The sequence below is a fragment of the Zingiber officinale genome, chromosome 6A (genome assembly GCF_018446385.1).
Source record: "Zingiber officinale cultivar Zhangliang chromosome 6A, Zo_v1.1, whole genome shotgun sequence".
NCBI classification, from domain to species: domain Eukaryota; kingdom Viridiplantae; phylum Streptophyta; class Magnoliopsida; order Zingiberales; family Zingiberaceae; genus Zingiber; species Zingiber officinale.
In genome coordinates, this window is record NC_055997.1 from 129,781,041 (window position 1) to 129,807,063 (window position 26,023).

General features: G+C 40.1%; 5 protein-coding genes across 12 annotated transcripts; 4 read left to right on the plus strand and 1 right to left on the minus strand.

Annotated features, from left to right (window-relative positions):
• Positions 1 to 7,497: 7,497 nt before the first annotated feature.
• LOC121998077 (protein NRT1/ PTR FAMILY 8.3-like) lies at positions 7,498 to 11,609 on the plus strand. Its single transcript, XM_042552822.1, has 5 exons — positions 7,498 to 7,619; positions 8,443 to 8,524; positions 8,750 to 8,967; positions 9,069 to 9,607; positions 10,673 to 11,609. The coding sequence occupies exons 1-5, from the start codon at positions 7,566 to 7,568 to the stop codon at positions 11,478 to 11,480; spliced, it is 1,701 nt and encodes a 566-aa protein (XP_042408756.1). The 5' UTR covers positions 7,498 to 7,565; the 3' UTR covers positions 11,481 to 11,609.
• A 49-nt stretch (positions 11,610 to 11,658) lies between these two features.
• On the plus strand, positions 11,659 to 12,419 carry LOC121998078. The gene has a single exon (XM_042552823.1). It carries the CDS (start codon positions 11,714 to 11,716, stop codon positions 12,206 to 12,208), a length of 495 nt encoding a protein of 164 aa, XP_042408757.1. The 5' UTR covers positions 11,659 to 11,713; the 3' UTR covers positions 12,209 to 12,419.
• Positions 12,420 to 12,612: 193 nt separating this feature from the next.
• Positions 12,613 to 15,337, plus strand: LOC121998079. Of its 4 annotated transcripts, none has more exons than XM_042552824.1 (7): positions 12,613 to 12,794; positions 12,871 to 13,492; positions 13,585 to 13,761; positions 13,860 to 14,093; positions 14,186 to 14,260; positions 14,346 to 15,058; positions 15,152 to 15,337. In XM_042552824.1, exons 1-7 carry the CDS (start codon positions 12,681 to 12,683, stop codon positions 15,200 to 15,202), a joined length of 1,986 nt encoding a protein of 661 aa, XP_042408758.1. In that variant the 5' UTR covers positions 12,613 to 12,680; the 3' UTR covers positions 15,203 to 15,337. The 4 variants fall into 4 exon arrangements, with proteins under 4 accessions (XP_042408758.1, XP_042408760.1, XP_042408761.1 ...); XM_042552826.1 differs by having other exon boundaries at positions 14,189 to 14,260; XM_042552827.1 differs by having other exon boundaries at positions 13,905 to 14,093.
• A 145-nt stretch (positions 15,338 to 15,482) lies between these two features.
• On the minus strand, positions 15,483 to 18,195 carry LOC121998081 (protein Brevis radix-like 1). 4 transcript variants are annotated; one of them, XM_042552828.1, is made up of 6 exons: positions 18,010 to 18,195; positions 17,356 to 17,490; positions 16,447 to 16,832; positions 16,226 to 16,361; positions 15,771 to 16,156; positions 15,483 to 15,702 (listed from the first exon to the last, which is right to left on the minus strand). In XM_042552828.1, exons 2-6 carry the CDS (start codon positions 17,461 to 17,463, stop codon positions 15,624 to 15,626), a joined length of 1,095 nt encoding a protein of 364 aa, XP_042408762.1. In that variant the 5' UTR covers positions 17,464 to 17,490; positions 18,010 to 18,195; the 3' UTR covers positions 15,483 to 15,623. The 4 variants fall into 4 exon arrangements, with proteins under 4 accessions (XP_042408762.1, XP_042408763.1, XP_042408764.1 ...); XM_042552829.1 differs by lacking the exon at positions 18,010 to 18,195 and adding an exon at positions 17,589 to 17,976; XM_042552830.1 differs by lacking the exons at positions 17,356 to 17,490; positions 18,010 to 18,195 and adding an exon at positions 16,928 to 17,336.
• Positions 18,196 to 18,894: 699 nt separating this feature from the next.
• On the plus strand, positions 18,895 to 26,023 carry LOC121998083 (coleoptile phototropism protein 1-like). 2 transcript variants are annotated; one of them, XR_006116432.1, is made up of 4 exons: positions 18,895 to 21,827; positions 22,019 to 22,081; positions 22,163 to 22,224; positions 25,400 to 25,536. XR_006116432.1 is itself a non-coding variant. In XM_042552834.1 (2 exons), exons 1-2 carry the CDS (start codon positions 23,946 to 23,948, stop codon positions 25,949 to 25,951), a joined length of 1,338 nt encoding a protein of 445 aa, XP_042408768.1. In that variant the 5' UTR covers positions 23,676 to 23,945; the 3' UTR covers positions 25,952 to 26,023. The 2 variants fall into 2 exon arrangements, 1 of the variants encoding a protein (XP_042408768.1); XM_042552834.1 differs by lacking the exons at positions 18,895 to 21,827; positions 22,019 to 22,081; positions 22,163 to 22,224 and adding an exon at positions 23,676 to 24,731 and having other exon boundaries at positions 25,400 to 26,023.

Genomic DNA, 26,023 nt, shown 5'->3' on the forward strand with positions numbered 1-26,023 from the left:
CTCAGTTGCTTTTCCGATCTCCGTTGGCAATCCTGTTGTTACGTAATGAGTGTCGGATGTCTTCCATATCATCCCGAGCTAGACGAGTGGTCTGCTCGGACGTGTCTCCCGCTAGTCAGACACTGACTGACTTGACCGACCGTTTCAATTGTCTTCCGTTCAACCCTTTGACAATTGGGCATTGATCATCTTGAATTTGACCTCCACCTTGACATTTGACTTCATGCCAGGTAGACCTCCCTATATCACTGCATCATTGATAATATATAATAAATAAATATAATTTATTTATAATTGTTAAAATTATATATATAGAGAGATAGATATATACTACGAATGAAATGTCGCGTGCCTGTACAAGGCGCTTAGATTGAAGCTAGACGCCTAGACCTCAACCCGGGCACCTAGATTCAAACAGAATTTTTTTTGTTATTTATTATCTTAGGTTCTTGAGATTTTTTTTCTCTAAGGTTTAAACTTCTCTCTTCTTATGTTTTATTTTAGTATTTAAAAAAAAAGATTTTGTATAATATTACTTTGAGGAGTAATATATATATATATATAAATTAGAATCCAAACACTACGATCAGTGTGCCGGTGATAATAGTTCATTAATTAATTAGGGGTCGTTTGGTTTAAATTTATGATTGAGAATGGTAATAAGTTTGATTATGGGGACTTCCTTGCGTGAGCAACAGTACAAGAGGGAAGGAAGTGCTGGTGGCATAGTTTCGCTGCACAAAAATTTGGCCATCGTAAACAAATCCGACGCAGGGTAGTTCGGCCGATGCAGTCTCCATGTGCAACAGATTGGTCTTGACACCTATTTGAGACAACAACTTTAGCAGGCGTCGAGGCGGCTGGTGGCTAGCAGGAGGGCCGCTGGCTGGTGGAGTTGAGTGGTAGCTAGGGTTGTAAACGAATCGAGTCGGCTCGTAAGTTTTTCGAGCCGATTCGAAAAATATTCGATTCGTATTCGAATTTATCGAATTCGAGTAGAATTCGAACATGTTCGAACTTTTTTCAAGCCGAACTCGAGCTCAAATTATATTGTTCGAGCCACTCGCGAGCTGCTCACGAGCCTTAATATTTATTAATATAAGTTAAATATATATTAAATAAATAAATTTCGAGCCTTTCGAATATATTTTCGATCAATAATTAGAATAGTTCGCGAACATGTTCGAATATTTCGAGCTGAACTCGAACCCGAGCCTTAATTTGAACCGAATTCGAACCAAACATTTTGAATTTTTCGAGCTTCGAATCGAACTTGAACTCGAATATACCTAATTCGAGCCTTAAATTTTTCTACATATTCAGTTCAATTCGATTCGTTTACACCTCTAGTGGTAGCGGTGACAACGAAAAGGGCAAAACCCCTTTTCCTTTTTTTTGTCGGTGGTAGAACACACGAGAGGGAGAGAGCAGAAGGGGGCAGCTCCTAAGATTAATTTTGATATTAACGAAATATTTGATTAATAAAAATAAAGTAATAGTTGATTGAGGGATGGATATGAGAATGAGTTATTGTCTAATTATTAAGATTTATTTCTTTATTTATATTTTTATTTCCCTAAATTAAACATCCCTAAGATTTTGAATTAAGTTTTTAATTCACCACGCTCCTCTCTTCATCCATGCGCTTGCACATCCCTATCGTCCCTGTCAGCTGTCAAAAAATGGCTTCCTTGAGTTCCTACGGCAAGAAACTATCAATGTGCAAGTTCACATGTGTCGTTACTCACACACGCTAGCACATTCCCTCCGCTATCGTTGCCCGTTGACGAGGGGGCTATCTATGATTCCGGTGCCGAAAAAAATGTAAATCGTGTGTAAGATCAATTATAATGTAGATCTTATCAATTTCATCCATCTTCTACAATTCCACCTAGGGCTGTAAATGAGCTGAGCCGAGCCGAGTCGAGTTTTGGGATGTTCAAACTTGTTTGATAAGATAATCGAGCCGAGCCGAGCTTAAAATGAATCAAGCTTTTGAAATGAGTGTTCAAGCTTGACTTGGTTTATTTTTTATAAGCATGAGCTTGTTTGAAGGTTGGCTTGAGCTTGGTTCATTTAGATGGTATCAAGCTCTCAATTCAAGCTTGACTTGAGCTTGGCTTGAGCTTGGTTCGAGCTTGGTTCGTTTAGATGTTATCAAGCTCTCAATTCAAGTTTGTTTGATTATTTGAAACTTTTAATTGTTTGATTGGTTATTAAGATTGATAATTTAAACTTATTTATTTTATTTTATTTTATTTTATTTTATTTTATTGTTTATTTAGGATATTGAAAAGAGTTTTATTTATAAATATGATTCGTGAACGAACGTTGTTCACGAACGTTAACGAGCTGAACACATATGTGTTCAAACTTGTTTGTTTACCTTAACAAGTTGTTCAAGGTTGTTTGTTTAATTAATCTTATGTATATTGAACGAACATAAACAAGCTCTTATCAAGCCGAACACCAAACTTATTCACGAACGTTTGATTCATTTACAATCCTAATTCCACCAATCCTATTTCGGTTCCACCGTAAAAGACGATCTCAATTGATCCCGGAACAATTCGGTGCTTCCAAATCTTCCGGATGTTGGGGTGCTCGAGTTCAACTCAAGTTTTTGCCAAACTAAATTAAACACGGGTTTTCCTCATAATTTACCCAGACTATCGATTCATAAAGAAAAAGTTTGCGTAAAATGCACACTTACAATTTACCTTTATAAAGTCAATTTGTTTATAAAATACTTTTATTCATAAATATTAATAAACCCAATTAAATATTATTTATATCTACTATAAAAAAACTAAATGCATAATAATCAAAATGAAATTAAACTAAATGAGCTATACACACACACACAAAAAAAAAAAAGATTAATCAGACTGAGTAATGTCGAGCCTGGGTGACCAGTCCAATCCCATAGAAATTTTTCATCGGCCATTAGGATAAATCGGGAAGCGCTCGTAATGGACGGCCCAGGAGCTCAACATCCTTTAGTTACGTGCCCCATTTGAAAGAAAAATTCTTACAAATTCATCATAGTTCGGACTCGAACCGCAGGTATCTAGATGATAACCTAAATACCCAACCGTTGTACTATAGCCCTAGGGGCTAAATCAGCTATACTCAAATTCAATTGAAACTGAGTCATCAAATTTATAATTTATATACAATCAAATGTCGATCTATAAAATATTTGAATTATAATCCTCTTAATTGTTCCTTCGAGTGTTTTATCTTCGTACCATATGTTTTAGGGGGCTTTATTGAATATAATTTTGTTTCTCGGATGGTACGATGATTAAAACATAGGATTTTGTCACATTAAGTTATATGGTTGAAATTTAACACGTCTGAACTTGTCTTGGCTATTGCAGTAATGACTAATTGCTCCTTATGATTTATCTATTCCGTATTAATCTAGGGATAAATTGATAAAAATGTTAAAAGTGAACAAATCATCCTTTACCATATTAATTAAATATAATTTTACCCAAATATATAAGTTTGCTAGGTTAGACCTCAATACATCCTATAATCATGCACAATCCAAATTCACATAAGTGATGACCCAATCTAATTGTGTATATCAATAAGTAAGGGGGCGTTTGGTTTAGGGTAATAGAAGTGGGGAATGGGAATGAGAATCATTGATTCTCATTGTTAATGTTTGGATTATAGGAATAGGAATACAAATAAGGGAATGAATCCTTGAAATTGGATAATAATTCATTCCCATATATCTCCCCTTCAATGAGTCATTACCCTATTTTTATCAATCAAAATATTCCCTTATTCCAAAAAAAACCCTTGACTTAAAACTAAAATTTTCTTCATTAATATCAAATATCAAAATATATGTATTTATTTTTTCTTTCATATCACTTATCTCTCCTTATTCTCTCTCATTATATTTTCTTTCTCATCATAGTTTCTCTCTCATCATTTTATCATACACTCTCTTTCCTTAATCTCTCCTATCACACTCTCTTTCCTCTTTTTTTCTCGTTACACTTTCTCTCTCATCATACTTTCTCTCTCCTCAATCTCTTCCATCGTACTCTCTTTCTTCTTTTTTTCCTCATCACACTTTCTCTCTCATCACACATTATCTCTCCTCAATCTCTCCCATCACACTCTCTTTTCTCTTTTTTCTCATCACACTTTCTCTCTCATCATACTTTCTCTCTCCTCAATCTCTCTTATCACACTTCCTCCTTTTTTCCTCAACACACTTTCTCTCTCATCATACTTTCTCTCTCCTCAATCTCCCCTATCATATTCACCGTTCTCTTTTTCTCTCATCATACTTTCTCTCTCCTCAATCTCTCTCATGACTCTCTCTCTCCTCATTTTTTCTCACTATATTTTCTCTCTCTTCATCCTCTCCTATGATACTTTCTCTTATATCATATTTTCTCTCATCATGCTCTCTCCAATCACACTCTCTTTTTTCATTTTTTCTCATCACACTTTCTCTCTCTTCATTCTTTCTTATCACACTTTCTCTCTCATAATACTTTCTCTCTCATCATTCTCTTTCATCATATTTTTCTCTCACATCTAATTTTTTCTCTTATTTTCCTTTAAGGGTAAAAAAGGAAACTTTGATTTATTCCGATAGAAGATATACAACTAACTAAACATTGCTCTTAAGAGTGATATCCATGCTCATACCCATTCTCATTCTACAATACAATGATTCTCATTCCGATTCCTATTCCTAGGAAAGAACCAAACGCTCCTTAAATTTTGACTTTTTTAACATGCCAATAACCAGGAGAATATACCAAAATCGTTAGTAGTGAACTTCACTTGATTTTTTTTTTCTTCTCTTAGAGTATCTAAGATTAGTCTAAATTACATTACATCATAAATATATAAATAAATATATATTTATAGACGAAACGGGGCAGGATAAGGGGCAGGTGGTGGTCACCATCCCCCCTCAAATTTTTTTTAGGAGAGGAGATTAATACCTCAAATTTATTTTAAAGAGGGATTTAATATCTAGTTGATTCCACCATCTCCTCTCAATTTTTTTTAAAAGAGGGATTTAATATTTAGTTGACTCTATTCCTTTATAAAATATCTAACTCTGTCTCTATTTATATCCATTGACTATGCCTAAGCCCCAACTTTTATTAGAGTCCATTATTTTTAATATATTAAATATATTTTTAAGTAGAATTAAAAAAATAGGACCCACATAATAAAAGAGTGTACAATCTCATTTTCTAAAAATTGGGATTGTTATTTTTAATATATTAAATATGTTTTTATGTATATTTTTTTTAAGAGAATGAAAAAGAATAGAGTTCACATGATTAAATATTTAATTTCAATCTATCATTTGATAGATTTCACAAAGATCTCAATAGAGTGGGGGATCCTCTGGTCCATAATCCCTCTAGTCCCCTATCCATTCATTGGTTGGGTGGGCTAGACCCCACCTATTTAATAGGTGTGGTCTAGCCCACCCAACTAATGAATGAATATGACCTCTTTTGGTCTAGAAAATTTTGGACCAGAGGATCTGGCCTCCACAAAGGGACTCTTTTTTTAACTAATTAAATTTATTTTTAATTATGAATGTTATTTTATAAAACATAATCTATTCCTCTTCAATATCTCTCAATCATAACATACTCTCATTACATTTCTCATTTATTGATGATGAAATCTTTTTAATTAATAAGAATATGAATTAAAATTTTTTATCTTATCATACAATGTAAAATAAAAATGCTAGTTTTTTTTTTTTTTAAATTCTCCTTCTTCTCCTTTTCCGATCCAATTCCTCCTCTCTGTGCTTCTCTTGCTCATTGAGATTCGAGAAGAGAAACTCCACGTCTCCACCTAACACTAACATACTGATTCAGTCGGTATTACGATGCTCTTTGCTTATTAAATTCAAATATTCATAAATTCATCCATATTGTGTCAGATCAAAATAGAAGATTTTATTATTTTTTTAGCAATAATGAGTTAGATATCTTTACCATTTCGCTTCCTTGATAGACATTAAGTTTAACTTTTATTTAGAATGATTTAATTTTCCTTTATCTTCACTCTATCATTTATAATTATTCTAATTTAGGTAATAAAAAATATGATTTATTTTTTTCTTTTGCTCAGTGCTTAAAAAAGTTTCCATTTAGTTCTTTATAAATGATAATAGCTAGTTTAATCTCATTGTGATCTTTATTTTTTCGTGCTTCTGTAAATGATGATGAGTTGAGCGGAGCATGTTTTTTTTTATATTGTTATCCTATTTTATTATTATTATTTTTTAAATTTTATTTCTTTTTTAAGGAACGTTCTATCAGTCTTACATTTAAATAATTAGACATACTTCTATAATTCTTCATTTTAAAATAGTTTTGAATATACTTATTTTTAGTTAAGTGAATTGTAAATTTATTATCTACTTAAGGTGTATTATTATATCTAATAATAATACTCTATTTAATACCGTAAAATTTATATTTCTCTAAATTAGGTTATCTTGAATATAAAAATTTAATTAATAATTTTACATCTAAAAAATGAGAAAATTAAATTGTATAAAAAATATTTTTTAAAATTAATATTTAATTTGTTAAAAAAATATTTAAAATTTTTGACCGAAGTCTAAATGCAAAAATTTAAGTGATTTTTTTTTAAAACAACGTAAAAACTTTAAAAAAAAATTCGCCTAGACCTTAAATAGGTTTAAGCCGGCCTTTATTCTAGATATATTACGTACAGGAGCTACTATTTTGTTATTAGTGTTACGGCGGGCTATAAGTAATGGTGAACCTATGATATGACCTCAATGATCGTCCCTTCACTGTAAATTCTATGGATTGAACTGAATGGTAAGATTGAGTAATTCAAAAGCAACGGGAGGAAGCAATTAATGACATGAATACCACACAAAAGAAAGTGGTTGGCAATGTCAACCACCTGTATTCTTTTGTTGCTTTGGCAAACAGATTCAAACTAATCAGTAACCACCATGTTGCTTATATGCCTCATGAAAATGACTTGGAAATGGCTCCCCTGCTCTTGTCAATTTAATAATATAAAATATCTAATTTGAAATATATTTTTTATTTGTTAGTAAAAATATACGGATTAATAAATAATAGATAGATAAGAGGGGGAAATGGCATCTTATCAAAAGAAGTCAAAATTTATTGACTTGACTTGTTGGTTGTTGAATTCAATCCTAAGCGATCTCCTGTGCCTCTCAACCGCTCGATGGCTCTTTGCCTTCCACTTGATGGACGAGATTAAAAGATTTCATCACCCACCCACTGCTAGCCAGTGAGTGTGATTGCATATATCTTTCTCTGCGTCCCACCTTTCGGAGCGTTGGATACACTTGCGCCCGATCTGGATTCGTGCGTGTTTTGATCCGACGGTGATGTTTTCCACCGCATGTACTATACTCTGCTGCGATTCATATCGGGTGAGATAGTATTTCGAAAGGCAGCTACATAAATATGGAGGGGAAGCGCTCGAAAGCTCTTCATCCCTTGCGCTCGCTTCTTCACTCTCTTCGTGACACGGCAATGGAGAGAGATGATTCCATGGAGAGAGGTGAAGGGAGTCCTCTGATCCTGCTGGTAATCACTTCCTTCTTTCGGGTCGCTGCATTTTTCAATCCTTTGCTTGATTTGTTGGAGTGAAAGTGTCTAGGTATTTTGTTTCATTTTTATCTCTAGATCTCAGAAATTTGTGCTTGATGCATTGTGAACTGGAAGTTTAGAATTGAGTGATTTGGGGAACCCTAAAATGTTATGTGTCTAGTGAATCAGGTATATTGAAATGAGAATCCCCGAATCCCTCTGCTTGGTAAGCTCGGATGAGGTGTAGTGGCTTAAAATGCAAGCAATGCTCTTTGATGAGATTGAGGATTGGATTTTTGATCTGATAAGGATTCCTGCGAAATCTATGTCTTTGTAATATCTTGACAGTTTAAGTTTTTATTTTTGTTTTAAAGTAGATCTACTTCGGATCCAGAGAAGTAGGACATCAATAGCCTATGATGTAACTTGGTACTCAAGAAAGCAAATTCCTTGTTGTGCTGCAATAATGTAAAAGATGGTTTCTAGCTATAGCCACTTTTTGTGACTCTCAGAAGGAATCTTGCTGGCGATATTTAGTCTTTCCTTTTTATTTTGTCCTTATGTCCTCTACAAAGAAATTAAATTAGTTAAAAAAATTGATTGCTTATGCAAACATTGACATCCTCTAGTTTGATAGCTCATGAAGTTGATATTTTATATTTCTAGATCTGCTCCTTTTCCTTCCCTCGAGAGTCAGCCTTATGATTGAATCACTCAGTTTGATTTTATGTTTGTTGTTTTTGTGTTTTGCATTCTTTGTCTGCTTTAAGCATATCTTTGCAGTGAACCAGATGTTTTACTAATTTAACTACTCTTTCAGAGTTCGGAGGATGAATCTAACCACCATGGTCCTCACTCGCATCATAAGCCTAGCAACTCAAAAGCATCAGCTATTATTTTGGGTAAGGTTTCAAGTTGAATTATTGTCTTCAGCATTCTTACAAATTATTATCTCTTGATTTTTCATTTCCCATGATAACTTTCAACTTCACAAAATTCTTGTCTTTCTAGATGCATGTGATCAATTAGCATTATCAACTAAATTTTTGTTAGATGTATATATCAAAGCCATAGATATATATTCATAGAGAGCTACATTTTTTGATTATGCATATGTCATCATGCAGGATTTGAGTACTTGGATAGTGTTGCTTTTAATGGTATTGGAGCAAACTTGATTGTTTACCTTCATACTGTTCTCCATGGAAACAATGCTGCAACTGCAGCAAATGTGGCTACTTGGAGTGGGACATGCTTCTTAACACCATTGTTTGGAGCTATTGTGGCTGATACCTACTGGGGAAATTACAAAACAATATTGGTCTCCCTTATAGTATATCTCATAGTAAGATTTAAGCCCTATATCTATGTTCCTGAGGGATTGTCTCTTTCAGAATTAAGCCCTATATCTATGCCAATTACTAATACACCTTTCTTGTTGGGTAGGGAATGGTCACCGTCACTTCCTCCGCCTTTTCTGCAACATCAAAGTCCTCTGATTGTGAGGGAGGCTCATGTCATTCATCTAGCACCTTTCTATTTTGTGGGTTATATCTTGTTGCAATTGGGAGTGGAGGAGTCAAGGCAGCTCTACTCCCTTTTGGCGCAGAGCAATTCGATGATGAGATTCCCTTAGAAAGAGAAAGAAAGGGCGCCTTCTTTGGTTGGTTTTATCTTTGCATAACCTTAGGAGCACTTACCTCAGGAACCTTTATTGTATGGATACAGGAGAATATAGATTGGGGGCTTGGCTATTGCATTGCTACAATCTGCATGGCTGCAGCTTTAGCAGCATTTGTGTTGGGCACACCAAATTTTCGGCGACGATTGCCAAGTGGAAGCCCCTTGGAGAGCATTGTTCAGGTACTGGTTGCCTCCTACAAAAAGTGGAATGCAGAACTTCCCAGGGATAGCAGTCTCTTGTTTGAGATCAATAAGATCACATCTGGTGGGCAACAGAAATTGCCACATACAAATGAGTTCAGGTATTTTCCTATAGTTATCTTTTTCCTTGTGTAAAAGAATTGAATTAGATAGTTCCCATCACACATTCTTTATAAAATAGCTTTAGAAAAAACATAGATAATATTTTTATATACAAAAAATACAACTTTTGACCAAGGAAAAACAACAAAAAACATCATATTAACAACTATCTTGAGAAATATATTGAAAAAAAAATTCTTTTGATTTGTATGCTCTTGTTTTCATCTGAATTGCTCTATGGTGTGTACTCTTCTTTTTGAAAAATGACAACATTATAGTTGGATATCTATCTGGTTTGTTGTTAATATTAGTTATTAGGACAACATAAGCAGATTACTGATAAAATCTCTTTGGAAATGAATTGGATGAATATGCTCCAGTTGAATTCTTGAAACAAAGTGATGACACTAATAATGGCTTTTCCTTCTGCTCTTCACCGGCAAAAAGGATAAAACTCTGACTAATGTTTTAGGTGAATACGATTTTTTCTGTTGTATGTCTTGTATTTACAAAATTATTGTTACTACCCAAAGTTCTTGCATCCCCGGGGGATAAACCATCAATATATAACTCCACCTACTTAACCAACATATACCTCATTTAGACAGTCCAGTAACTTTACTTGTGCGGGCTTTATATATAAAAGATGTAGCATCTGTTTTTTAAAAATATTTATTTCTGCTAACCAAATGAGGCTGGAATAACCAATAACTTTTTTCTTCAAAAACTCTAATTCTCTCCACAGAAATTATACTAATCAAGTTTGAAAGTGATTGACTGGCAACTTTGGATCAAACTCAGCAACTTAATATTTTGTTTGTAGAATTTGGAGGGTAAATGTTCTATTGCATATGTTATAAGGGGATAAATATATGTATGCATAGGACTCGTTCTAGGTAACCTAAACCAAGAGTATCAATGTGGAAAATAAACATGTGACAAATGACAACCCTATTAACTCTAATATCTTAACTCTATTCAATATCCATTTCTTTCCATTCATTTGATTCTTCCTTGGAATTAAGGAAAGATTAAAATCATTCCAATTTGTATCATGTGCTCAGGTTCTTAGATAAAGCAGCTACAATGTCTGCCCTAGATTTAAAAGATGGTTCTCCTCAGAGCTCATGGAGTCTGTGCACTGTCACTCAAGTAGAAGAATTGAAGATGTTCCTGCGACTCATACCAATATGGGCTAACAGCATTGTCTACGCGGCTGTATTTGCTCAAATGTTTACCACTTTCATTCAGCAAGGTAGCACAATGAACCCCAAAATCGGGTCATTCTCTATCCCACCGGCATCCCTGTGCTCCTTCGAGATCATAAGTGTCATGGGTTGGGTTTTCGTCTACAACAATTTCATTGCTCCAGCTTCGAAGAAGTACTTAGGAAACGGAACTGGACTTTCCCAGCTGCAGCGCATGGGAATTGGCCGTTTCCTACTGGTCCTGGCTATGTTAACAGCTGCTTGCAATGAGAGCAGGAGATTAGCGAGTGCCAAAGCTGGTGAAACCTTGAGCATCCTGTGGCAACTCCCACAGTTCTTCGTCCTGGCCAGCTCGGAAGTCTTCAATAACATCACACAACTAGAGTTCTTCTTCGCTCAGGCACCTGACAGGATGAAGAGCATCTGCACAGCAATGGTTCTGTTCTCAATGTCTCTAGGCAATTACTTGAATTCCTTCATCATCACAGTTATAGCCAAGGTAACATCGGGCGAGGGAGAGCTGGGCTGGATCCCAGACGATCTAAACAAAGGCCATCTGGATTACTATTTCTTGGCACTGGCGGGCTTATCGGTAGTGAACTTTTTTGTGTATCAATCTTTGGCAGGGAGCTATACTTTGAAGAAAGTCATTTCAGAGAGTTAAAAGAGGGGTTGTAACGATGTTGTGTGGAAACAATTATGCTCGTCTCAGATGTTTTTTTCAAAAAGGTTTTTCATTGTAAAACTTTGCCTTACAAATGGCTGGTGAGCGGCCGTTTTGGACGGATTTAAAGGGAAGGTCATCAAGATGCATTTTTCTATCGATTTATAGAAAAAGACAAAATTTATAAAAATTCAATTGGTCGAAACAGATGAGTTATTAGATGCGAAGGGACGATGGCGGCCATCCCTTGCCTTCCCGCCGCTGCGCTGCTCCCTCTGACCTCCATACGGCCTACCAAGTTCCTCCTCTGCCGCCGCCGCCTCCGCCTCCGCCTCCGCCTCCTCCGCTCCCCGTTGTTTTCTTCAGCATCTTCGAGTGGGATCCCAGTGACCTGTTCGCGGCCCGAACCATCTCTAGAGGTCGTGTACAATGTGCGGGTCGAGCGAGGCTTGTCGCTGGAGAGGATGGCGGAGCTAGGCGTCGACAGATGGGCGGTGTGGAAGTCCGGCGGGCGGTCCCGCCTCCCCTGGGAATGGAACGTGGAACAGCAGGTGTACGTCGTCAGCGGCGAGGTCCGGGTGGTTCCCGAGGGCGCCAAGTCCGGCGAGCGATACATGAAATTTGTCGCCGGCGACCTTGTTCATTACCCCAAGTGGTTTGGGGCCGACCTTCTCTTCGACGGCCCCTACGAGGAGCGTTACCGCTTCCTCGCCCCCGGCGACGATTGAACCAATTCCAAAACCCTAGATTCTTTGAGGCAACTATTGGAAATGGAGAACTTGAAGGGCCTGTTCGAAAAATAAAAAATCTTTTGCCAGCTTTAATAATAGATGTTAGTTCCATGTAAACTCATCAATAATGAATGCTTGTCGCACATTTTTTTCTCTCTTTATTGTAGTATCTGATGATAATAAAAATAATAATTTTAAATTGATAAAAGTTCAAATTCATAATATCCATTTGTAAGATTTAATAAAACTAAATCAAATGTGATAAGGCAACCCTTAAACGGCCGAATTCTCATATCAAATTTGATAAGGCAGGCAACAACGGTCGAAATTTCAAATTCATCCCTCTCCTCTCCTCAGGCCTATATATATATCCTTCCCTTACCCGATGCTCCCTTCTCCAAGGCCAGGTTGGTCAAAACCCTAATCGAGAACACAGCGATCGCAGCAGAGGAGAGAAGAAGAGGAAGCCATGGATTTCCATAGCATGCCCAGGCGACAGCTTCAAGCACTATGCAAGCAGAACCGCGTCCCCGCCAATATCACCAACGTCGCCATGGCCGACGCCCTCCAAGCTCTCCATGTAGTAAGATATCTTCTATCGCCTATATTCTTTGCCTCGTCTTTATAGCGTAATCAATTCGGTTGATTTGGACCATCAGGCTGGATCGTTGGAGAACGCCCAAGAAGCGCTTCAGGATCTGACTCCCCATGTGCCCTCTTCGCGCAAGGCTGCCTCACGCCGACGACTGCATGCGGAATCGGTGACTCTTGATTCAATAGAGACCAGGGAGCAACCCGCTAGCCCCCTTCCTCGGGCTCGTCGTGTGACTGTAAAGGCCTCAGAGATCTGGCGATTGGGTGTTGAAGGAGAAGAAGATGGAATCGAGGAGGAGAAGAAAGAAACCCTCATTGAGGCCACGCCGTTAACCGTTACGAAGTGCAGCTCCATGAAGCCGCCAACGAGGAGGCTAAAAAAGGACGTTGAGGCTAAGGAAGAACAGCCCACGGACGCAATGAAAACTCCGGCCTCCCTAACTGGCCGGCGGATGGCGACTAGGAAGGTGGCTATAACCCCAGTAGCGGTGGATCAAGAGGACGGAGACACAGTCGTTTCAGCTAGGGTTACAGCTCGCCGTAATAAGATTACGAGGCAGTCTACTAGGGCAGCGACAGAAGATAGTGCCACGTCCACCGTGAGGAGGAGTGCAAGAATTAGGGCTAAGACGGAGGAATCTGCTGTCAAGATCGGATCTTCGTTCCTAGAAGTAGAACTGGAACAAGGTGGAGAAGATGAAACGACTTTGGGCAATTACTTCCTCTGTTTTCAAGGCTTTATCTTTAATCTAATTACATACCTTCTGTGTCGATTATAGGCATGGAGATCAGAAATGCTCCGATAGAGGAAGTCAAAAATGGTGAAAAAGATTGTGATTTGGTGGCCGTTGACACTGTTGTTCCACAGCGTTCTCTGGAAGAAGCTGCAATAACTCCGAAAGACAAAGAATTTGCTGCCGTATCTGTAGGCTCAGATCAAAAGCAACTGGACAAAGGTGAAAATGAAGGATCAGTTTGGGTCTATTCCTCTATAAATTTTGCGTCTTTTTTTTTTTTGAAGAATCTTAGAGCTTCATCCTGGATTTCTCTACAGAGGAAGTTGATAATCACTGTGAAAAAGATTGTAATTTGGTGGCAGTTGGTGCTAATATTCTGATCAATAATCTTGAAGAGAATGGGAAAACACCAGATGCCGAGTCTACTATTATCGAAAAGGAAGTGATGGATGTGGCTACAAAAGAAGTTGGTGAAGCTGCTGAAATGGCTCCAAAAGCGGAGGAATTTGATGATGCGAAAGAGTTGGGAAGTGTGGCACAACATCATGAAGGTAAATGGTACTCTATTAAGTCTTGTTTCTGCACGATTCCATTTAGTTTTTGAAGAGTGATGAAGAAGAGGAACTGATGGATATGAATACAGAAGTTGATGAAATAGCTCCAGAAGTTGAAGGATTTGCTGATGAGGAGTTAGGAAGTGTAGTCCAACATCATGAAGGTAAACGAGGGCTCTATTAATCCTTTTATCTTCACATTTCCATTGTTGTTAGCTACTGAATCGTGGTAATCTACGTGCGTTTTAGGTGTTAAAATCAAAGATAACTTTGATGGAAATGAAGATGAAGTCTGCATTGATAGAGATCGAATTGTGGAGAGTGGAGCAACTGATGCTAATGAAGAAGAGGTGATCCAAGAAACTGAAGCATCCATTGGAGAACTAGTGCCTGAGACCGATTGTGAATTCAAAGCGTCGCCTGTCCAGGGGATCATAATTTCTTTAGAGAACCTAGTGATAACGAAAGATGATGTAGCTGAACATACCGAGGAAGAAGAGGATGATGAAATCAAATGTGCTACAGATGAAAAGGGCATGTCTGAAGAGATTGACCGTGACGATGAGATTCCTGGTGTAGCAGTAAATTCCATCATCCAGAATCAGGTTCCTTCAATTCCTGATTCTGACAATGAGGTAAAAGTAATCGACTCTGATTCGCAAGATGAGGTTTCTGCTATTCCTGCCGTCAATGCTGGTCGCGACGATGAGATGTTGGAAGCAGTAAAAGAATCTGATGAAATCTCAGCCAAAGTTGAAGAATCCCCTGCTAAGCCAACAGGTGAAGCCATTGACACAATTGAATTTCAATTTTCTGGCGCAGACAAAGAGAATGGCATTTATTCTGCTGAGTTGAACACACAAGTGGTGGTAAATGATAATGAGCAAAATGTGCTAGAAAACTTGAGCCTCAGAAAGCTGAAGAAGGTGTACAAGGAGAAGATAATAAGCAATGTCAGCGAGGTATTGCTAGAATCCGATTGTTTTTTGTTGTATGCTTATAACTTCAGCCTTGAGATTAATCATAAGAAGAATCCTCGTGTTTTTGTTGATCAGGTGGAAACAAAGAGACAAGCTCTTAACGATGTCAATCACAGCGTTGTCTAATGAAGGCCAAGCTGTTGATGATGATAGGAGAGCTGAGACAAGTTCAAGAACAACGTTTTTGTCTTTTATCTTGTTATTTTGCTAAGAAACCGTGGTTCCTTCAGCACTTAAATTTTTTATCATTTCGAAGTGCAATTTTTGTGTGCTTCTTTTCTTTTGTCTTGGTTGAAAGAAGTGCTAAATGATGAAGCACTCAATCTCTGTTATTGAGAAATGATATTGGTGTAGTTGTTCTTCGCCTTGGTTACTAGAGAGCTATTCAAAACGATATAAACTTCCTACAATATATATGAGAATAAAGCATGTTTTTCCAGCACAAGGATCAAAATGCATTGAATGCCAAAACAAGTCAAACATACTTCGTTTTTCAGTTGTTTTTCTGTCCTATTTTTCGTTTATTGTTTCTGATGCTGAGTCAGTTCTATAGATACTGCGCCTGGATTCTTTCTCTGTTCTCCTCCCACCAAAGCTTCGCATTAACCTCCGCAAATCTTTCTCGACTGCACAAACAACGTGTTAGAATTGGCGGTTATGGTTGCATTCTGTTTTGTGGATCCATTTTCATTACCTGAATCGTACCCGCCGGAGGTCTCGAGTGCCGTCGGCGAGCTCGCGGATGGTAATGAACACTCCTGGTTCGTCTTCCTCCACCCACTCTGTTATCTCCATATCACTGGCGTTGCTGATGGAAATGGAAGCTTCGTCCCTGGACGAGGTGGTGGTCCTTGACGCGTCCACCGAGGAGGTCTCTGCCCTGACACCGGAAACTCCCGCGCCGTAGTGGAGGTGGTGGGGGAAAAATTGCTCGGATGGATCCGGCACGAACGGATAACACACTCCCTTCCCGGCGGTGGACGTCAAAGGCGGCCGGTTTGTACGTCTGGTGGCGCTGCGGTAGTCTTTGCCGGCTGAGCTTTCCCGTATCGAGCCCACCCTCGAGTAGAATGACTCTCTCTGAAATATTCAGCACTTCGATTTGGAATGCAATTAAGATTCAGTAAGGAAACAAGGGATTGTTCAAACCTCGCTGCCGTCGTCGGATCTTGGTGGTGGAGACAGAGCTTGGCGGTTGAATCTTTGGACGTTGTAGAGCTCCATGATCCTGTCGTAGTTCTCTCCCCACCACCTCTGTGCTTGCCACTTGTTGAACATTTCCCGGCTACACAAACAATTCGCCATTGCTAAAGAGCTGAGAACGCAATCCAATGATCAGAAGTTATAGTGAGGTTATGGAACCCCCGAACCTGAATCGTATGCGCCTGAGATCATTGCCGGAGCCGCCAGGGAGCGACACGAAGGTTATGTGCACCCCCGGTTCGACCTGCGCCACCCACTCCTTGGGCCGCCCCTCGTCCTCCAGCACCACGTTCCCCAGCGCCGCCGCGACTGCATCGGCACCGCCGCTGCCGGTCCACCTTGTGCTGCTCCTCGCCTCCTCATAACTCACATCCCACGCTTTCGCACTAGCTGGCCGAAGAGGACGTCGGTGGTGGCTCCGCGCGACAGCAATCATCTCGCCGTCGTCGAAGTAGTGGTGCGGGTGGAAGCTCTTGCTCCGGAACGACGAGCTCCCTCCTCCGCCTTTGCACTGGCGAGAAGAGCCAGAAACCTTCAACACCATGTCCTTTATCTGTAGACGAAGATCAAACTCACGATTCAATTCATAATCAAGCCGTTAATGCTCTGTTACATGAATGAACACTGCTGTTAACAGCGGAGGACCACCACAGAGTGCTCCTGTTGCTTCACTTTATTCCTATCCCCATTGTTACCGCCAAGGGATCTCTTTCCCCATAGAACTCCTCTCCTTTTTAAAAAGACCAGATCGAGGCCTCCGCCATCAACTCTCTCTCTCTCTCTCTTTCACTCGAGCTGTGGCATGGAGAGAAAGTGAGATGGGACCTTGCCTTCGTCCTCTACCTTGACCAAGCTTTATCCAATTTGGAACTGCACCTCGCAGTCCACAAGCTTGTCATGCTTGCACTGTTCTGCTTTGACAGCCTTGGTTCATTGATCGCATGGTCATTGTCACTTTTGCAGCTATTCTGTTCACCCTCTCTCACTGTCTCACACACGCCCTGTGGCTTTTCATTTGGTTCGAATTTGGTTTTAAAACTGAAATTTAGCGTATGAAGAAAGGAATTGGAGGTGACCTGAGAGGTGAGGCTTTTGCTGGCCTCTTTGTTGCCGGCTGAGTTGGTCACCGCATCCTCTCCGCCGTCGTCCAGGCCGTGCTTGGAGCAAGCGATGCACGCCAACATCTCGTCTTCGCCTAGCTTCTCGATCACCTGAAAACTAAACTTTGGTCACAAAGGAGGGAGAGTCGCTCTTGCCACTGCATGTCAAAGCCCACGCGCCCCATTTAATGGCGACGCAGTGCACGCACCGCTCGGGCTTTGCCAGGATTTAATGATCACTCGGAGAAGACGACGACGGCAAAGGAGAAGCTTGTGATAGGAACAGTGCAAAACAGGGGAGGCAGGATTAATGATGCACGCACGCGTTGTCCGAAGAGATGCTAAGTAGACTGGAGGAAGCAAGCTACGCACCACGCAGAGCAGAGCCAGGCTTTTGCTCCTCTGCCCCCTCTCTCTCTCACTCTCTCTCTCATTGCTCACATAGTCACACGCCATGGATGGAAGATTAAGCTTGATCAGAAGAAGTATGGCAGACAACAAGACAACAAGGCGACAACAAGGCGGCGCAATTAAGATCCGTCACTTGTTTGGTCGGCATCAGAAGAAGCCAAAAAGAATTGCGGAAAAAAACAGCACAGAGTAGCCGAAATTGAAACCGGAAAATCTCACCTAAATCTCGATTCGTTCACTGCTGAATGAAACGCCTGCAGCACTTATTCTTGAGGAAGAGGAAGGTGATGGATTAAGAGTAAATGCGCCGGCGGCGTGTGTGCTGAGCTCGAAGCGGAAATGGAGCTGTTGGTCATGTCTGCGTATTTTAAGGCATGCAACTTCATCTTTTCCGTCGTCCAACGTTTACCCGCACATCTCACTCTTTACCCCTCATAACTTTGAAAACTATAATTCTACCCCTTAAAGTCTTCATATCATTAAAAAAAAATTTACTTATACTTTAATCGAGTAGGATTCTTTTTGAGCTTTGGTACTGCTCTTCCTGCTTTTACAATCAACGAATGCAATTAATCAAATCCAGAGCTAATTGAAGTTTCGAAAATATTAAACTTTTCTTGTTTGAAGAAAAAAGAGACAGAAGAAAATAAAGAAGGAAAGTGAAAGGAAGGAAAAGTAATTAAAGAGAGGTGAGGCAAATGGGAGTTGCAGTAAACAAAGTTACAAGCACAGCGCATTAGAAAAGGCAGGCTTTGTTCTTCATTGGCGATGCTGTAAAGATACAGGCTTTCGTTAAAGCACTTCTTCATCTTCTTCCATTCCTTCTTATTCTTATTCTTCTTCTTCCATTCCAAGAAAGGAATAGCTCATTGCCCCCGCAAAACTTTAGCTTTATTTTCTTCTACCTCCTTGTTTTACTCGTTAAGTAAAGTACCATTGGTCGGGTTAATTATGGTAGAAGAATGGGCATTGATAAATTTGAAATATAATTTATGTAAAAACGTTTATTTATTTTATTCATTGTCCCTGTATTTGGGGATATCGTTGAAATTTTGTCTTCAATATTTTCTTAGATTAAAGGTGAAGGATGTGTACCAGCCATCATCCGCCACGCGTCGGTACCTTCGCCGTCCGTTTCCCTTAGTCCTCACTCCCCCCGCCGCTTCCGCTCCTTCCTCGCCTCGCTACGGTTCACGCGGCGCGCGCCGCCTCACTTCTCCTGCGCCGCGGCTGCGAATCCTTCTATATATACACAGCCGTGATCCGATCAAGTGATCTCGCCGCTCCGGTGCTCCGCCTTCGTCCGTCGCCTGGCTATGGAGCCTTCCACCTCTTCCCTCCTCGCTCTTCGCGACCAGTCCTTGCGAGAGTCCGTTGCTCCACTCTCATGCCACTACGTTGATGGCTAATAACCCCAAACCAATGCCTTCCCGCATCCGCAATCTCCCGCCCGCGATCGTCGCCGCTCTCCGTCACATCGGCTGATTCGATCCGCCCGGGCGACAAGGTAATGAATTTTCAGAAGAAAAAAAGGAGAATGATCGAGCCTTGGTCATCGGTTCATTTTGTAGATTAGAAAAGAGTTTAAAAAAAAAAAATCCTTTCTCTATTTTCATTTCTTTTCCTCTAGGAATGGGACTCGTTGACCTCCAAGTTCGCAGAAGCTGCGAACACCCCCTTGCTCCTCCTCCAACTCCCCCAGATCGTCCTTAATGCACGCAATCTTCTCTCAGGCAACAAATGCCGCCCTTTTTCCGTTCCTTGGCTGGTAGACGCTCTGTCTCTTTGGAGAAAAACGATTTGTTTTGCCTGAACTACCATAGAGATTGGAATTGGTTGTTGTAGGGTATGCATCTAATCATTGAATGCCAGCACAGTAGTTGGTGATCGATAATCCTCATTCCTATGCATCTAATCATTGATTGATAGCACATGTTATGTGGTCTACTTTTGTTCCATCTTTCCCTGACATCATCCTTCCTGGAGTCATCTCCTTCATTCTGGCTGCTACAACTGTCACTCGACTCACTTTGGTAAGCTATGATCCTTAATGATTTTTTTTTCTTCTGAACATGTTGATGCTCCGGAGATAGCCTTCCAATTAAAATTTGAGTTTCATGATCTTATGCTTAACCAACCGATGGGAAAATGAATTTGCTAAGTGACCAAAATAAAGAAGTTATCCACTTTCATAATTGAATTTGGGCAGAAAATAATTTGTCTTCTAATTAACCAGAATGTGAAAAGTATCAAGTAGTTTCTTTTTTCCTGATTAAGGGAAATTTGAAATGAGGCCAAGTGAGAATCTCTGACTAAAAGATATCAACTGGGGAGAAGTAGACGAGCAAATGTTGGATGAAGTAGGTTTAGGTAGAGTAATCTGCTCAAATGTTCAGTGGTGGGGTATGAACTATGTAGTTGATGCCAAATAGATAGGACTTGAGGTTCACTGCTGCTGCCTGCTACATTTTGTTCAATTGTTCTCAAAGTACATCCTTGTTTAAGTTCAGACCACCATGATCAAAATTAATAGAATTTTGGATGGTCTAGGTGAAACAAATAATTCTCCAAGTGGTTGGACCAACATACTATATCCACTACATTACCATAAAACCCCAAAAATCAAGTCAGATTTCACTAGTTCTTTAGGTGTACCTTCGTAATTGGACTATCTTTTAGGATTTTGGCTGATGAGGATTTTCAAATCAATATTGACATCCAATCTAGAATAAGGTTTTTTCCCTACATGATTTATTTTCTGAACAATATCAGAATAATCAATATCAATCTGGTTTTCTTTTGTTGAAATTTAAATGGGAGTTCTTTGGTATCGATTCACTAGCCTAGGTGAAAAAACTAACCTATTAACTTACGAGGCACAACCATTGATCCAAAATGCTTAAGCCTAGGTTCTTTGTGTTCCACTCATCTAAGCTTATAAATTCATTATTAATCCATAATTCTCCATATAAGTCTAATCTAGGATATCATAGTCTTCCCCACTGAAGTCTTAATGTTCTCATCAAGACCAAAGTTCTAACTCATAGCCTATAACCAACATTTGGAGGAGTAATGGTGGATCCGGGATTACATAGGCAACCTTTTTTAATACCCCAACATCTGTAAGATTAGGTTCTCTCTCATAACAGTTATCATGACTCACCTGAAGGAGAGTATTGGTTCATTTACTAGTCTGGCTTCACTCTTGGACTAAAATGCTTATGCCTAAGTTAATAGTAGACTCATCTAAGCTTATAAACTTTTTATTATTCCATAATTCTCTATGTAGGGATAAACTAGAATGCCATATATAACAAATACCTGAATTCATGTGGAACAAGAATAGACTATGTGCAACGTTTATTCAACAACTGGTTAACAACGGGAATAAAAGTCTTGGGGTGGAAGGCACCTAGCAATATTAAAAAGTGACTGAGAAAAGAAAGATGCTAGTTCATCCATATTATTTTGTTTTAGTTTGTTTCTCAGTTGTGACTATGTTAACCTGATGTTATGGTTCAGTAAAAAATATAGGAAATTCACTAAATTACAAAAATATGTCTAAAATATCAGGAGCTTGCTAAAGAAGAATGGCATGCCTGTTGCTATTGCCTGGTATTGCTATCACTCTAATTTTTCCCAGGCATTAATATACTCATCCTAATGCTTTCAATCTTCCACTTTATTTTACTGATGAACCCTGTAAATATCTTGTTCTGTACTGATTCCTCCATTCTCTTGTTTTTTTACAATAGGCTTTATTCATTAGTTGGACCTGAAATCATAAGCCAGTGAAAGTATATTTCTTATTTTTGCCTTACATTTTACGCAACTTTCTTGTTTTTAAACATTTATTTTTCATTCATATTATTCCTACAGACATTCTTCCATCTTGGTTTAAAGGTAATATGTATAGGCTTTAAAGGTACATATAGGCACGGATTGGCAAACTTTCTGACAAAGTGACAAGGATTGTAGGTTCACTGTCTGGATGGACTGAAACGCTCCTTTTCATGTGGATGCCAGTTTCACAGATGGTAATAATAATTTAACTTAGTTCTTTATATGTCTTTCTCCGATTATTTTGACCATTGTGCTTGTAGATGTTTTGTTTGTTCTACAGTGAACGAAGTACTTTGTTTGTTATTTATGATTTCACGTGATCAATTTATCTTCAAGTGCTATTGCTGAAAAGGTCTTTTGAGCTTGGTAATTGTCTGAATTGTAGGTTCACTGGTTCAGCTTGAGCATCATTTCATCCGGGCCGGGGAAACCTATTCTGCATGCATAGGTAAGCTTCCATTCTGTTGCGCTGTTATTGGGCGACGGTTCTAAATTGTATCATTAACTTTAACCTTCTGGGCTGTTCTAGTCTCAATACCATCAGCAAGGAGTTTTTCTTTGGAGCAACCATTGGATTGCTTCTTTGTATAGGTATCAATGGTTTGTCCTTTCTGAACATGTCTTCTGATCATTTGATTGTGTCTTGTGCAAGCATTTCTTTTGTGAGTGGTGATGATACTTTGGAGAGATTCAGTGGCCTATGGATACCCTTTAAGATCCATGAAAGAGCTTATTTTCTGGACCATGACAAAGTGATGACTGTATGTCCATAATAAAAAGTTTAACCTACTTTGATAGATTTATTATGAAATTTTAAGAATAATAAATCTATCACGTTTTTTTTTCTTAATAAATTTTCCCATAATAACCTATTTAAGAGGCTTGTTTGCTGTAAGTATATATAAAAAGTTACAACTAAATGCACAAATATTGTGAATCGTGAGATAGATAAATTGATTAGACAATGCGTTAATAAATCTTGGTGGAAAATAAATGTCATAATAGATTTATTTTATAATTTATAAAAACAAAATATTAATTCTAATTTTCAAATCTATATTTTATTTTTTTATATAAAAAAAGTAAATTTAATTTTTTATATAAAAAAAGTAAATTTAATTTTTTAATATCTAGTCCATTGTCTTGGTTTCAATAAGCCAGTTGGGTGACATAGCTGCTGAGGGCTTGAGGTTTTTCAAGCCCAGTTCAAATCTCCTGTCCCCAATATCACCTGTCTTCGTGTCTCATTCGTCGTCTCAGTCCACTATCGACGGTCTTTGGTCGTCGTCCCGATCGACACTATAATCTTTGGGGAAGGTGAATCCAAGGGGGTCATCATCGACACGATCGGTGACGGAATTCGATCGGATCTGAGCAGGTTTTTCTTTGTCGTCGATTTGAGCCCCTGCTTAGATCCGATCGGATTTCGGTGCTGATCATGTCGATGGCGATCCCCTTGGGTTCACCTTATCCAAGGGTTATAGTGTTGATTGGGACAGTTGTCGAAGGCCGCCGGAGATGGGCTGGGGCGATGTGTGAAATACGGGGACAGAGAGATTTGAGGATGGGAGATTTGAACTATTTTAAGCCAGCCAAATTGGGTACAAACTCAAAAAAAAAAAAAAAAAAAAAAAAAAAAAAAAAAAAAAACATATTTATTGGGCCATCAGGCGTCTACCTAAACAAGTGGTAGGCACTTCTATAATTAATACATTTTAAAATATAATTTTAATGTTTTTTTATTTATTTGTGCCCTTTTTAAAGATAAAAAAAAGGAGGTTATAAATAACTTGAGATGATTTAAAATTATTTAATTAATCTAAACCGAATTTAAAATTAATTTAAGTTTAAGTTAAATTTGATTTATTTAAATATTATTGTTTGAGTTTTTTTATATATTTGTAATGTTGTTTGGATGGTTAATAAGTTGACTGTTATAAATTTGTTTAAAGTTGTTTATGATGGATAAATTTAATATTATTCATTAAAAGCTATAATTTTTATATTATATTAATAAGCTGAATATAAATTTATTTATTTAGTTGGACTTAAAGGGTGATAAATAAGTTTTTGCCGAGCCAATATAATAAGATTTAATTAAACTCTTAATTATTGACATAGTTGACTGTGGTCGGTCGCAGCCGAAGGGGCTAAACTTAAGTCGGTGGCTGCTTTGGTTACATTTACTGGACTGAAAAGAAAATTCTAAAACATTTTGGAGCCGTGGCTAAAAAGACTGCTGACATATCCGCTCGTGATTCCATTTCCCGAAAGCAACACCCTGTCCACTTCCTCTCTTCCAGACGCCGACCATGACCACCTCTGCCTCTCCCTCCTCTCCCTCGCCTTCTCCCTCTCCCACTCCCTCCGTCACCATCCGCCGCCACAAACTTCCCTCCTCTCCACAGCCCGAGGACCACGACCATCTCGCTTCGGCCGACCGCTCTTGGCTCGGCGATGCCACCGTCCAAGACCTTGACCATTTCGCCAACTCTCTCGCCGGCCTCAAAACCAAGGGCGTCCGTCCGGAGCTCCTCGGATCCCTCCTCTCCCACTACGCCTCCCGCTGGCTCCCCGAGCTCTCAGGCCGCACCGCCCCCTCCCCCGAGGAGAGCCCCACCGCTGCCTGGCTCAAGAAGCGCTTCCTCATCGAGACCCTCGCCTCTGTCCTCCCGCCGGAAAAGGCCGCCCTCCCCGGCGACTTCCTTCTCCGCCTACTTCGTGCCGCCAGCATGGTCGGCGCCGACCCGTCCTGCGTCCTCGCGCTGGAGGCGCGCGCCGCGGCGCAGCTCGACGAGGCCTCCCTCAAGGAGCTCATGATTCCCGCCTTCAACCACACTAGCGGAACCCTCCTGGACGTTGCCATGGTCCTGAGGCTCGTCCACCGGTTCGTCAGGGCCGACGACGGCAGCCCCCCTGCAGCCAGGACTGGCGCTGCCCTCGCCAGGGTGGCCAAACTCGTGGACTCCTACCTGGCCGAGGCCGCACTCGACTCAGGGCTCACCGTTGCCGCCTTCGAGGAGCTCGCGAGCTCGCTTCCTGTCCACGCCCGCGCCATGGACGACGGTCTCTACAGGGCCATCGACACATACATTAAAGTAACTCCATCCATCCTCCAATTTTACCAAAATCTAACATCTCATTTCTTCCATTTTCAATGTTTAATCTAGAATCAAGAAACAACAATTTTGACCCAAAAAAATAGTATTATTGCCCTCAATTATTTGATCTGCAACTAATCCTGCTCTCAAAGAATCATCGCCATGGATTCCAAGCAGAGGAGGTAATAGTAATATAATACTCCTCTGTAAACCCTTGTGTTTCACCTTTTGCGCAACAGACGGCCGCTTTACTGCTCGCCTGTGACACTTGGTTTTAGTTTACTCACATCTTTGTCGTATAATCTGCTGATCATCTGCTTTAGCATCCTGGGTTATTGTGTACAGTTGTACAACAATTAAGATAACCCTTAGTTTATTCTAAATTTTTGTTTTTATCTTGGCTGTTTACCCTTGTCCTGTTCTTTCAAAAGGACCACAGGACCAGATGAATGTAGCTTAGCAATTAATTTCCTACGTAAACAGCAAGAAGAAGAATGTACAGAGGAGCAGTAAAGAGTTCATCGCATTTCCAACCTTCAGCTATCCTTTTCTTTGCAATCTTATCTGCCAAGCAAGCTGTTTCGGGACCATATGCTTTTCTTTCGTTTACTCACTGCATGATTAACAGTGAGATTTACTGAATGATCGGAGGTAATTGATGGCAGGCTCATCCGGGCGCCAGTAAGCAGGAGAGGAAGACGCTGTGCCGTCTGATCGACGCGCGGAAGCTTTCGTCGGAGGCGGCGCTGCACGCGGCGCAGAACGAGAGGCTGCCGGTGAGGTCGGTGATTCAGGTCCTCTTCGCGGAGCACAGCAAGCTGAGCCGGCTCGCGGAGTGGAGCGGGTCCTTTAACTGGTCGTCGACGGGGAGGAGCCCGAGCGAGGCGGCGGCGGCGGCGGGGCGGTGCCAGTCGAAGCGCGAGACGGTGGCGCAGCAGCAGAATGACGTGCGGCGGCTGAGGGACGAGGTGGCGAAGCTGCACGCGCATTGCCACGCGTTGCAGGCGCAAGTGGATAGGCTGGCGAGCGCGCAGAGGAAGAAGGCGGTGTCAAGGAAGAAGGGGTGGCTCGCGTGCTGGTCTTGTTGGTTCGGGAGTGGGGATCGTGGTGGTTCGGAGGCGGTTGAGAAGGTGGACCGGTCGGAAAGGAGCGCGGAGCGGCCGACGCCGGCGCGAAGCAAACAGGGAAGTAAAATTCTCCGAACTGCCTCTGTGTAGATGTAGATCTTCTTAAAATTGTGCTTGCTAACCTTATTTTTAAGGAATTGTCTACTGTCTTAACTTTTTCAA

What these genes read in the sequence shown, in the direction of transcription:
- LOC121998077 (XM_042552822.1), top strand. Translation starts at nt 7,566, where the DNA reads ATGGAGAGAGATGATTCCATGGAGAGAGGTGAAGGGAGTCCTCTGATC. An exon ending in AGCATCAGCTATTATTTTGG is followed by an intron (nt 8,525 to 8,749) that starts GTAAGGTTTCAA and finishes GTCATCATGCAG; the next exon opens with GATTTGAGTACTTGGATAGT. An exon ending in CCACATACAAATGAGTTCAG is followed by an intron (nt 9,608 to 10,672) that starts GTATTTTCCTAT and finishes TCATGTGCTCAG; the next exon opens with GTTCTTAGATAAAGCAGCTA.
- LOC121998078 (XM_042552823.1), top strand. Translation starts at nt 11,714, where the DNA reads ATGGCGGCCATCCCTTGCCTTCCCGCCGCTGCGCTGCTCCCTCTGACC.
- LOC121998079 (XM_042552824.1), top strand. Translation starts at nt 12,681, where the DNA reads ATGGATTTCCATAGCATGCCCAGGCGACAGCTTCAAGCACTATGCAAG. An exon ending in TGTGGCACAACATCATGAAG is followed by an intron (nt 14,094 to 14,185) that starts GTAAATGGTACT and finishes ATATGAATACAG; the next exon opens with AAGTTGATGAAATAGCTCCA. An exon ending in TAATAAGCAATGTCAGCGAG is followed by an intron (nt 15,059 to 15,151) that starts GTATTGCTAGAA and finishes TTTGTTGATCAG; the next exon opens with GTGGAAACAAAGAGACAAGC.
- LOC121998081 (XM_042552828.1), bottom strand. Translation starts at nt 17,463, where the DNA reads ATGTTGGCGTGCATCGCTTGCTCCAAGCACGGCCTGGACGACGGCGGA. An exon ending in GCAAAAGCCTCACCTCTCAG is followed by an intron (nt 16,833 to 17,355) that starts GTCACCTCCAAT and finishes CTTCGTCTACAG; the next exon opens with ATAAAGGACATGGTGTTGAA. An exon ending in CTCAGGCGCATACGATTCAG is followed by an intron (nt 16,362 to 16,446) that starts GTTCGGGGGTTC and finishes TTGTTTGTGTAG; the next exon opens with CCGGGAAATGTTCAACAAGT.
- LOC121998083 (XM_042552834.1), top strand. Translation starts at nt 23,946, where the DNA reads ATGACCACCTCTGCCTCTCCCTCCTCTCCCTCGCCTTCTCCCTCTCCC. An exon ending in CCATCGACACATACATTAAA is followed by an intron (nt 24,732 to 25,399) that starts GTAACTCCATCC and finishes AATTGATGGCAG; the next exon opens with GCTCATCCGGGCGCCAGTAA.